Source organism: Aquarana catesbeiana, linkage group LG03 (genome assembly GCF_042186555.1).
Source record: "Aquarana catesbeiana isolate 2022-GZ linkage group LG03, ASM4218655v1, whole genome shotgun sequence".
Classification (NCBI taxonomy): Eukaryota; Metazoa; Chordata; class Amphibia; order Anura; family Ranidae; genus Aquarana; species Aquarana catesbeiana.
Window position 1 is genome coordinate 88,029,792 of NC_133326.1, and position 12,487 is coordinate 88,042,278.

General features: G+C 42.7%; 1 protein-coding gene across 1 annotated transcript in view; it reads left to right on the plus strand.

Annotated features, from left to right (window-relative positions):
* Nucleotides 1-12,487, plus strand: part of POLR2M (RNA polymerase II subunit M) — a 41,788-nt gene that overhangs the window by 15,787 nt on the left and 13,514 nt on the right. The window contains exons 2-3 of the mRNA XM_073618807.1: nucleotides 588-1,352; nucleotides 9,581-9,791. Of these exons, the coding sequence (XP_073474908.1) occupies nucleotides 588-1,352; nucleotides 9,581-9,791 (976 nt within the window). The remainder of the gene's footprint in view (nucleotides 1-587; nucleotides 1,353-9,580; nucleotides 9,792-12,487) is intronic.

Consider the following 12,487-nt stretch of genomic DNA (forward strand, 5'->3'; position numbering starts at 1 on the left):
AATTTCATTTCAGTCTCAATTGACCATAACACCTTTTTTCCATGTGGCCTCAGAATCTTCAAGGTGCATTTAAAGTGGTCACATGAAACTAATAATGAATTGTTTGACGAAAGAATTTTTTTTTTCTGTTAAAATCTATGAGGCTGGGTTCACACTAGTGCGGGTTTCTCCACATCCAATTCACATAGCGGGAGATTATGACCGGCTCTCAATGAAGCCGGTTCACACATCTCTGCAGCGGCTCCAGAGCAAATTGTACAGGAGCCCTGTGCGTCTTTTGGTCTGTTTCAGGTCCAAATTCAGACAAAATTTCTGGCTGAAATCAGACCTGAAATGGTGAATGGAGACGCACCGAACTTCTGCTGTGAGCCACTGCATGCTCAAATGTGAACCCAGCCTCAGAGAAAAACACAGTCTGCATTAGAAAACAACACAAAAGGTAACAGTTTAGTAAAAGTAGATTTGCAAAAGTGGGAAAATTAACAGATATATGAAGACTAACAAATATGGTATGAAAACCGCTAGTAACCTTTTATTGCAGCAGATTGTTTGTGTTGTAAATTATTATTTAATCTTCCTTTCTGCAGGAATTTTATCGCCCGGTTGCCGGACCGAGGAAAGAAGATTTTGGATTACACAGAAAAAGTGAGAGCTGCCATTGCAGAGCACAAAAGATTACAGAAGACATCGGACTTGCTTTCAAAATTCAAATTGAAGTTTGAAGAAAAGCAGAATGAAATCAAAGAGAAAGCCCAAATATCCTTGCCGGTGGATAAAAAGACATTGGCATTACCAGCTGAGACTCTGCAAAATACCAGCTCAAACAGTCCTGCTAATGTATCTGAAAGAAAGAACAAACCTAATACAGGTACATTTGCTACCCCATCTGAAGCAGAATGTAAAAGCAATATAAATACAGAAAATTCTTCATTGTCACTGGAAAATTCATCCAAGACAGAGAATCTGTTTTATAAAGATACAAGTAGCCCTTCATTATCAAAGTTTACATTACATGAAGAAGACCGATCTAATGCGGATACAGCTGTCACCACTTTTACAGCAAATACTATGTCTGAAATGAGCCATAAAACTATTGTAGTAGATGCGGGTAGCCTCCCAGTACATGAGGATAGGAGTCAAAAGACTGCTAAAAATGATGCCAGTGCAGCTGATGATTTGGCAGATAGCTTGAAGATGATCAGCATCAATGGTAGTGCTGAGAGGGGAAGTGATGATTCATCTAACCAACCAAAAAACCCTTCAAACCCTTATACAAAGTCACATTTCCTGGATGTTATAGAGAAGAGAGCGAAGAGCCCAGTTCACCGGAAGGAAAAGTTTAAAACAAACAGGTATAATGACTGAAATGCTGCTGTTTAATTAGAGACAGATAATATGCATATGATGTGTCTAAAGAGTTACAAGTCCAAAAAAAGTTGCAAGAACAGTATACTAAAATCTTTCCACATTCTAGTAGATCCCAACAAATATATGTAGTATGTGTGGTTTTCTTTTTTTTTCCCACTTTTGGAGATATATATATATTATATTTAAAATTTTCGTGTTCGATTAATCGATTTTTTAATTTTTTTTTCCCCGACTAATTTCGATGAATTATGACGCACATACATATCCAGCTACTTTTAGCTGATCTCCTTGCATTGCAACTCTGCATTAGTCAGTGGTAAATGTGGTATACACTATATACACTCACCCGACACTAGTTAGTTTCCACAATCCATGACTTAACTTCACAGTTCACACAAATACGTCTTAAATTTAAACTGTAGCACTGATGTAATTTTTTTTTCTCCACAGTAGCTTGACAATCCCTCCACCTCCGGTCTAACTAATCACTCTCACCTTATGGCATGGACCCCTGTGCAAACAGGTAGTCATGCAAGCGGGTATCAAAAGGGTTAACCTTTTAAACCATAAACTTCTCTCACGTCTCCTTAGATCTCAGCAAGGACGCCAGGTCATGGGTAGAAAGAAAAGATCTAAGTGCTCACCGCTTAAGTATAAGATTTAATTTTTGTGTTCAAACACAAACTATTCACATAAAGATGATAAAAACACAGCATGTAAAGCCGACAATCGTGTTAGTTCCGTAGGGCAGCAGCAGGTGACGTCACGCGTAGCTCCTCCCCTGTACGCGTTACGTTCATGCAGAACTTCAACGTCACCAGACTCCTCCCCCCCTTCCCTTCGTTAGCAGACGGAGGCACTTGGGGAAGGGGGGAGGAGTCCGGTGACGTCAATGTCCGTGACGTCACTGGATCTCCGACGGAACTCCCTGAAGACCCGGAAGCCGGCGGAGAATTCAAAGGAATTTTTATCAATCAAAAAAAATGAATCGATTAATCGAGCAATTAATCTTTAATTTCTACAGCCCTAATATAAAGATTATATATATAATATATATTATTATACAGTATTTATATAGCGCCAACAGTTTACGTAGCGCTTTACAACTTGAGGGTAGACGGTACAAATACAATACAATTTGATACAGTAGGAATCAGAGGGCCCTGCTCCTTAGAGCTTAAAATCTAGGATATATATATATATTAGAGATATATAGATATTTTTCTTATTATACCTTTTTTTTTTTTTTTTTAATATAATATATATGTATGTGTAATTAGTATCTCATAAGTGTGAGTACACCCCTCACACATTTTTGTAAATATTTTATTATATCTTTTCATGTGACAGCACTGAAGAAATGGCCCTTTGCTATAATGTAAAGTAGTGAGTGTACAGCTTGTAACAATGTAAATTTGCTGCCCCCTTAAAATAACTCAACACACAGCCATTAATGTCTAAACCGCTGGCAACAAAAGTGAGTACACCCCTAAGTGAAAATGTCCAAACTGGGCCCAATTAGCCGTTTTTCCTCCCCGGTGTTATGTAACTCATTAGTGTTACAAGGTCTCAGGTGTGTTAAATTTGGTGTTATCGCTCTCACTCTTTTATACTGGTCACTAGAAGTTCAACATGGCACCTCATGGCAAAGAACTCTGAGGATCTGAAAAAAAAAAAAGTTGTTCTACATAAAGATGGCCTAGGCTATGAGAAGATTGTAAAGACCCTGAAACTGAGCTGCAGCACGGTGGCCAAGACCATACAGCAGTTTAACAGGACAGGTGCCACTCAGAACAGGCCTCGCCATGGTCGATCAAAGAAGTTGAGTGCACGTGCTCAGCATCATATCCAGAGGTTGTCTTTGGGAAATAGACGCATGAGTGCTGTCAGCATTGCTGCAGAGGTTGAAGGGGTGGGGGGTCTGCCTGTCAGTGCTCAGACCATACGATGCACACTGCATCAAATTGGTCTGCATGGCTGCCGTCCCAGAAGGAAGCCTCTTCTAAAGATGATGCACAAGAAAGCCCATGAACAGTTTGCTGAAGACAAGCAGACTAAGGTCATGGATTACTGGAACCATGTCCTGTGGTCTGATGAGACCAAGATAAACTTATTCGGTTCAGATGGTGTCAAGCATGTGTGGTGGCAACCAGGTGAGGAGTACAAAGACAAGTGCGTCTTACCTACAGTCAAGCATGGTGGTGGGAGTGTCATGGTCTGGGGCTGCATGATTGCTGTCACCACTTGGGAGCTACAGTTCATTGAGGGAACCATGAATGCCAACATGTACTGTGACATACTGAAGCAGAGCATGATCCTCTCCCTTCAGAGACTGGGCCGCAGGGCATTATTCCAACATAACGACCCCAAACACACCTCCAAGATGACCACTGCCTTGCTAAAGAAGCTGAAGGCAAAAGTGATGGACTGGCCAAGCATGTCTCCAGACCTAAACCCTGTTGAGCATCTGTGGGGAATCCTCAAACAGAAGGTGGAGGAGCACAAGGTCTCTAACATTCACCAGCTCCATGATGTCGTCATGGAGGAGTGGAAGAGGACTCCAGTGGCAACCTGTGAAGCTCTGGTGAACTCCATGGCCAAGAGGGTTATGGCAGTGCTGGAAAATAATGGTGGCATTAATGGCTGTGTGTTGAGTTATTTTGAGCAAATTTACACTGTTATACGAGCTGTACACTCAGGGCCAGTTCACACCATAGAAACGCAGTCCGGATGCATTCCAGATGCTTTTCTGCATGCACATTTTTGATGCAGTCCAGTGCTTTTTTTTTATTTTTTATTTTTTTTACCTTAAATAAAGACATGTGCGTTCCAGTGCATTTTTGATGTGTCCCAGTGCGTTTTTGATGCATTTTACAGCGTTCCAGTGCAGGAAAAATGCAGCATGTTCTACTTTGTGTTTTTTTTTTTTTTTTTTATTGGAACGCACTGAAACTGCAAGCACTGGTGTGAACTGTGCCATTGAAAACCATATAACCAACCTTCCATGCGTTTTTGATGCAGAAAAAAAACCAAGACTGCATGTGGTGTGAACTGACCCTCACTACTTTAAATTGTAGCAAAGTGTCATTTGTTCAATGTTGCCACATGAAAAGATATAAATAAAATATTTACAAAAATGTGAGGGGTGTACTCACTTTGGTGAGATACTGTATATTTATATATATCACCTTCTGTAAAATTCAATGCAATATGGCAACCTCAAGGCCTTCTGTACGCAGTTGGTGTACAGAACACCATCAGAAATGTCATTTCCTGCTTGTGTGATTGGCTCACAAATTTTAACCAGAAGTCTGCAGTAGGATACAAGACATTTTAGGCATCATCTGCAGCATAAATGCCGACACTGCAACTTTCCTAATTAGAACACTGCAAGTGCATCAGATTCTAAAGGAAAAAAAAAAAAATTACCTTACCTGCTTTGTGTAATGTTTTTGTACAGTGCAGACCCGATCCTATTCTTTTTGGGTTCCCCGTTGGCAGTTCTGGCACCCCCTCACACCACCTCTCATCCCCGCCGAGTACCCCCAATAGCGAGCCTCTTGCTCGCTCCTGAGCCGCGCTCTGTGTCCATGGGCCCCACCCCCTGCTCTCTTCTCATTGGCTCACTGCCTGTGATTGACAGCAGTAGAAGCCAGTGGCTCCCGCTGCTGTGTGTGTGTGTGTGTGTGTGTGTGTGTGTGTGGTGAGTCAATGAGGAGAAAGAGACCCTGGGGAGCCGCTGCTCTCATGCACATTGCTGGATCAAGATGGGGCTCAGGTAAGTATGGGGGGCACTGGGGGAAAAGCTGCAAAAGTTGTAAAGAAACAATTCAGTCTGAATTTTGACCTAACCCAATGGACACATACTTCCACTCACTCCAATGGTAATACCCTTGACCTTGTATTCTCCCATCTCTGCAACCCTGGCAACCTCACCAACACCCCCTTTCCTCTCTCTGATCACAACCTCGTTACTTTCACTGTATCCTTGCCTCCAACCACCCATCCCTCCAAGCAGCAAACAATTACTTGTAGAAACCTTCGCCACTTTAACCTTTCTCTTCTCTATTCTGCTACTGACCACCTATATGACATAATCTCTCCCCTATCCTGTCCTGACCTGGCCACCTCTGTCTACAACAGTTCACTCTCATCATCGCTAGATGCACTTGCTCCTCTAACCACACGCAGAATCAGGCCACGACCGTTGCAACCCTGGCAAACTGACAACACTAGAAATCTCAAGAGACATTGCCGTGCTCTTGAACGACTGTGGCGTAAAACCAAATGCCTGCAAGACTTCACCCTATATAAATCTGCCCTTCTAAAATACAATTCATGCCTCAATGCTGCCAAACAAGCCTACTTTGTCTCTCTTATTAATTCCTTGTCATCCAGTCCCCGTCGGCTCTTCTCAACCTTTAACTCTCTGCTTCGTCCACCACCCCCTCTACCCACTAACTCACTCACTGCCCAAGAGATTGCCAATCACTTCAAAGACAAGATCGATGCAATTTGTGAGGATATCTCCACTGTGCGTACGTCTTCCCCACCCAACATACCTTACCTAGCAGCACATTCAACACTCTCCTCTTTTGAATTGGCTACTACTGAAGAGGTTACAAAACTTTTCTCGGATGCCTACCTAACCAATTGTCCCTTGGATCCTGTTCCCTCACAACTACTACGGTCACCCTCTTCTTCTATCCTATGTTCCCTCACCCACATCTTCAATCTCTCCCTCTCTAGTGGCATCTTCCCCTCCCCTCTAAAACATGCGCAGATCACTCCCATTCTTAAAAAGCCCTCACTGGACCCTACCAACCTGAACAACTTAAGACCCATCTCATTGCTCCCATTCACCTCTAAACTTCTAGAACACTTAGTCTACAACCGTCTTAGCTCCTACCTCAGTGAAAATAACCTTCTTGACCCCTTAAAGTCTGGCTTTCGCTCACAGCACTCTATGGAAACTGCCTTGCTAAAACTCACTAACAATTTACTAACTGCTAAAACCAACAGCCAGTACTCCATACTCCTACTACTTGACCTCTCTGTGGCCTTTGATACTGTTGACCACCCACTCCTTCTCAATAAACTACATTCCCTTGGCCTCCGAGATTCTGCTCTATCCTGGTTCTCTGCCTATTTATCACAGCGCTCCTTCAGTATCATTGCCCCTTTCTGTGGGGGTCCCCCAAGGCTCGGTTCTTGGACCTCTTCTCTTCTCTATCTACACCTCCTCCCTTGGTCACTTAATAACCTTAATAACCGCCCACTGCTTCCAATACCACTTATACGCTGATGACACCCAAATCTATCTGTCTACTCCTCACCTTACTGCCTCAGTCTCCTCTCGCATTACTAACTGACATATCAACATGGATGTCGCACCACTTCCTTAAACTAAATCTCTCTAAAACTGAGCTATTAATATTCCCCCCCGCCCGTGCCCCCCTCCATGACTTTTCCATCAAAATCATTAATGCAACCATCAGTCCCTCCCCTCACGCCAGGGTACTAGGTGTAATCCTAGACTCTAACTTGTCATTTCAGCCTCAAATCCAATTGTCAAAAGTTTGTAGAATTCACCTCCGTAACATCTCTAAAATTCGCCCCTTTTTAACAAATGAAACCACCAAGCTCCTCGTTCACTCCCTTGTTATCTCTCGCCTTGACTATTGCAACTCCCTTCTCATTGGCCTAGCTCTCCATAGGCTATCCCCTCTTCAGTCTATCGTGAATGCTGCTGCCAGACTTATCCACCTTACCAACCGCTCAGTGTCTGCCAACCCTCTCCTCCAATCCCTACACTGGCTCCCAATCACCCAGCAAATTAAATTAAAAATACTAACCACAACATACAAAGCCATTCACAACTCTGCCCCGAGCTACATCACTAATCTTGTCTCCAAATATCACCCAAATCGACCTCTCCGCTCTTCTCAAGATCTCCTGCTTTCAAGCTCTCTCATCTCCTTCTCCCATGCTCATCTCCAGGATTTCTCCAGAGCCTCTCCTATCCTCTGGAACTCGCTACCTCCATCTATCCGGCTATCCCCTACTCTTGCTACCTTCAGGCGATCCCTGAAAACTCATCTCTTCAGGAAAGCCTATCACATCTCCAACTAATCTCCTACCTCTTTCACCAGCTCATTCCCCACAGTTACAAGCTTTTGTACCACCTGCCCCACCCTATTAGATTGTAAGCTCTTCTGAGCAGGGCCCTCTTAATCCTCTTGTATTTTATTGTATTATAACTGTATTGTCTCCCTTTTATATTGTAAAGCGCTGCGTAAACTGTTGGCGCTATATAAATCCTGTATAATAATAATAAGAATAAATGCCTGTGTTAATGTAACTAGGACATAAAGCAATTCACATTTTTCTTGCGTTGGGACTGCATAAAGAAATGCTGCCTATTGCTGCTGGTGTAAACAAGCTTTGTGGTCTTCTAATGCTGTGACAGATGGATGCAGTGGGGGGGACCAGGTGTAGAGATCTCACTGTACCTGAAATATATAAAATTAAATGTGGTTTTAAATATCATTTGACAGTAAAACATCCATATAGGTTGGACTGCGGTTTAGGAAGGCAAACTCCAGGTTACAGAAAAATGAAGTGACGTTTTCGGAGGTAGTTCACAGCATTTCTGTGCAGAGTACAGAAAAATCACTGAAGGTGATGAGTAAAGAAATGCTTTCTCCAGCCTGCAGCAGAGTGATGAAGATTATATATTTAGGCCAACCTTGGCAGACTCTCTCTATGCCATTTGACTAGAACTGAAAGGCTGTTTTGTTTTTTTTATATTTTTAGTAGCCCCCCCTTTTTTTTTTTTTACATTTTTTTTTTTTTTTTTTTTTATTTTGTGGTTAGGAATTTATTTTTGCAGACTTGTAAAGTTACCGACAGGTCAGCTTTAGGGTTGTCCCGATTCCGATACTAGTATCAGTATCGGCACCGATACCGAGCATTTGCTCAAGTACTTGTACTCGGGCAAATGCTCCCGATGCTTCCGCCGATACTATGACAGTCAGCGGTGATCAGCGCGTGGGGGAGTTACAAGCATCTCCCCCCACGGCTTTAGTGACATACAGCGGTGATCGGTGCTTGTAACTCCCCCACACGCGATAGCCGCTGACTGTCACTGCATCCTCCTCCAGTCCCCCTCCGTTCCTCTGTCCCCCTATGCTGTTCCCCTCTGTTGCTCTGTCCCCCTCCATTCCGGCGTTCCGCTGTCACCCTCCGTTGTTCTGTCCTCCTCCGCTGTCCTCCTCCGTTGTTCTGTCCCCCTCCGTTGCTCTGTCCTCCTCCGCTGTCCTCCTCCGTTGTTCTGTCCCCCTCCGTTGCTCTGTCCTCCTCCGCTGTCCCCCTCTGTTGCTCTGTCCCCCTCCGCTGTCCCCCTCTCCGCTGTGTGAATGGACAGAGTCAGCTGACTCTGTCTATTCACATAACTGAAACATTGTAATCTTCTGTGATTACGTTGTGTCAGTTTATGAATGGAGAGGAGCCGCTGTCTTCTCTCCATTCATTCTCAGTGCAGCTGAGGGACTGGGGAATCTCTTCCTCGGTCTCTTTCTCTGTCTCAAAGGGGAGATATCAGAGGTCTGTTAAGACCCCTGATATCTCACCAAAGCCCCCCAACAGGGCTGATTAAAAAAAAAAAAAAAAAAAAAAACACATACATATTGCAATAAAGAATAAAAAAAAATTATTGTAAAAAAATAATGAATGTAAATAAATAAAAAAACACACAGAAACCGTTCACCCCCTACCCCCCCCCCCCCACCCCCCCCCAAAAAAATAAATAAATAAATAAATAAATAAATAAAAACAAAAACACTGTCACGTGACATTAAAAAAAAGTATCGGTATCGGCAAGTACTTGAAAAAAAGTATCGGTACTTGTACTCGGTCCTAAAAAAGTGGTATCGGGACAACCCTAGTCAGCTTTAAGGCTTTGGACCTTAAAAAAAGAAATTATTTGTGAAGTGTGACCATAAAGCTGCTCTTCTCTGTTTTTCAAGGATGGGGGGCCTAATTTATCAGTGGATTTTTGTTTCAGAAAGCCAGGTAGCTTTAATGAGCACATTGAGCTGTGTGATCTATGTTTTCATTAAAGCTCATACATTTTAATTAGTGATATTTTCATCTTTCACAGAAAGCCATTAAGTATATTAGTCACCCAAGCAATTATTATATTTATTTTCAGGTTGCCGTCGAACTCCAATTCCTCAACCCCCGATCAGTCACCAGGAGAGAGGGCACTTAGGCTGTCTGCGGAAGAGAGAAGAGCTCAGGACAGGAAACATCTGGATGACATCACTGCAGCTAGACTTCCACCACTCCATTACTTACCAGCCCTGCAACTACCTCTTGAGGAATCTCTGACTCTACAGATAGAACAGAACAAGAGATATGAGGTATGTTTTTTTTTTTTTTTTTTTTTCTTTTCAATGGAAAGTATAGGAACACCAGGAACATTTATGTTAAAGCAACCACATATGTATATCAAATGGAAGATAAGTTGCTAGTGTACTGGATAATATGCCGCATTAGACAAGGGGAAAGATTTACTAAAACTGGAGAGTGCAAAATCTGGTAGTTCTGCTTAGAAACCAATCAGCTTCCAGGTTTTATTGTGAAAGCTTAACTGAACAAGCTGAAGTTAGAAGCTGACTGGTTACCATGCACAGCTGCATCAGATTCTGAATGCTCCAGTTTTAGTAAATATCCCCCAAGGTCTCTTATTTTGCATTCTATGTATTCTGCTTGTAGATATTCTCCCTCATCATGTGCTGTGCAATACTCCTTTATAATTATTATACAGGATTTATAAATGTTTTCATCTGTTCTAGGCACCATAAATCTGTGTTCACAGTCAAGGGTGTCAGTACACTATACAGGGGGACATTTACAGTGCATCTGGAAAGTATTCACAGCGCTTCACTTTTTCCACATTTTGTTATGTTACAGCCTTATTCCAAAATGGATTACATTAATTATTTCCCTCAAAATTCTACAAACATACATAATGACAACCTGAACGAAGTTTGTTTGAAATCTTTGCAAAAAAATCCCATGTACATAAGTATTCACAGACTTTGCTATGACACTCATAATATAGCTCAGGTGCATCCTGTTTCCACTGATCATCATTGAGATGTTGTTTTACAACTTATTGGAGTCCACCTGTGGTAAATTCAGTTGATTGGATATGATTTGGAAAGGCACACACCTGTCTCTATATAAGGTCCCACAGTTAAAAGTGCATGTCAGAGCGCAAACAGAGCCATGAAGTCCAAGGAATTGTCTGTAGACCTCCGAGACAGGATTGTATCGAGGCACAGATCTGAGGAAGGGTACAGAAAAATTTCTGCAGCGCTTGAAGGTCCCAACGAGCACAGTGGCCTCCGTCATCTGTAAATGGAAGAAGTTTTGAACCACCAGGATTCTTCTTCGGCCAAATTGAGCTATTGGGGGAGAAGGGCCTTAATCATGGAGGTGACCAAGAACCCGATGGTCACTCTGACAGAGCTCCAGCGTTTCTCTGTGGAGAGTAGAGAACCTTCCAGAACAACTATCTCTGCAGCACTCCACCAATCAGGCCTGTGAGGTAGAGTAGCCAGACAGAAGCCACTCCTCAGTAAAAGGCACATGACAGCCTGCCTGAAGTTTGCCAAAAGGCACCTGAAGGAGTCTTAGACCACGAGAAACAAAATTTTCTGGTCTGATGAAACAAAAATTGAATTCTTTGGCCTGAATGGCAAGCGTATTGTCGGAAGGAAACCAAACATCGCTCATCACCTGGCCAATACCAGCCCTACAGTGAAGCAGGGTGGTGAAGGCATCATGCTGTGGGGTTGTTTTTCAGTGGCGGGAACTGGGAGACTAGTCAGGATCGAGGGAAAGATGAATGCAGCAATGTACAGAGACATCCTTGATGAAAACCTGCTCCAGAGCGAACATCTCTGGAGAGATCTGAAATTGGCTGCGTACCGACGCTCTCCCCCCAACCTGATGGAGCTTAAGAGGTCCTGCAAAGAATGGGAGAAACTGCCCAAAAATAGGTGTGCCAAGCTTGTAGCATTATATTCACAAAGACTTGAGGCTGTAATTGGTCCCAAAGGTGCTTCAACAAAGTATTGAGCAAAGGCTGTGAATACTTATGTACGTGTGATTTTATTTTTTTATTTTTAATACATTTACAAAGATTTTAAACAAACTTCTTTCAGGTTGTCATTATGCGGTATTGTTTGTAGAATTTTGAGGAATATAATGACTTTAATCCAATTTGGAATAAGGCTGTAACATAACGAAATGTGGAAAAAGTGAAGCGCTGTGAAAACTTTCCGGATGCACTGTACTAAAACACAGAATCTGGTGCAGATGTGCACAGTAACCAATCAGATGCTAACTTCAGCTTGTTCAATTATGTTTTGATAATAAAACCTGGAAGCTGATTTGTTACTATGCACAGCTGCACCAGTTTTATTAAATCTCCACACAATGTCAAGTGATGGTGTTCCTTGGAATTTGGTAGACAGAGGTACAGTGTTATGCACATTGCTAGCCATTCAGGGAAGTCCATAGAATGAATATCAGACAAGCTGCATTCAGAAGCCCAATATTTGTATAGTAACGGATCATTTACATTTAGAAGAGACATCATTGAAGTTTTCACCATTTAATTTATCTGAAAAAGTGAACCAACACTGTACTCCTCCTGTTTTTGTTTTTTTATTTCCCTCAAACGTTGAACTAAGACTTTATCCACTTGCCAACTGCCCTATAGCCAAATGACGTCTACAGTGCGGTCGGCTAGTTTTGGGACGCCGTCATATGATCGCGCAGGGCACCGGAGGACACTGCTGATCACAGATTGGGGGTAAAGAGCCAATCAGTGGCTCTTTACCATGTGATTAGCTGTGTCCAATCACAGCTGATCACGGATGTCAACAGAAGCCGATTATCAGCACTCCTTTTCTCATGCTGACAGCATGAGGATCAGAGAAGAGAGCCGATAACCATCTTCTTTGAAAATGACATCTACACTGATAATCAGGGCATTGATGATCAGTGCCCATCAGCAAATCCTATCAGTGCAGCCCCATCAGCG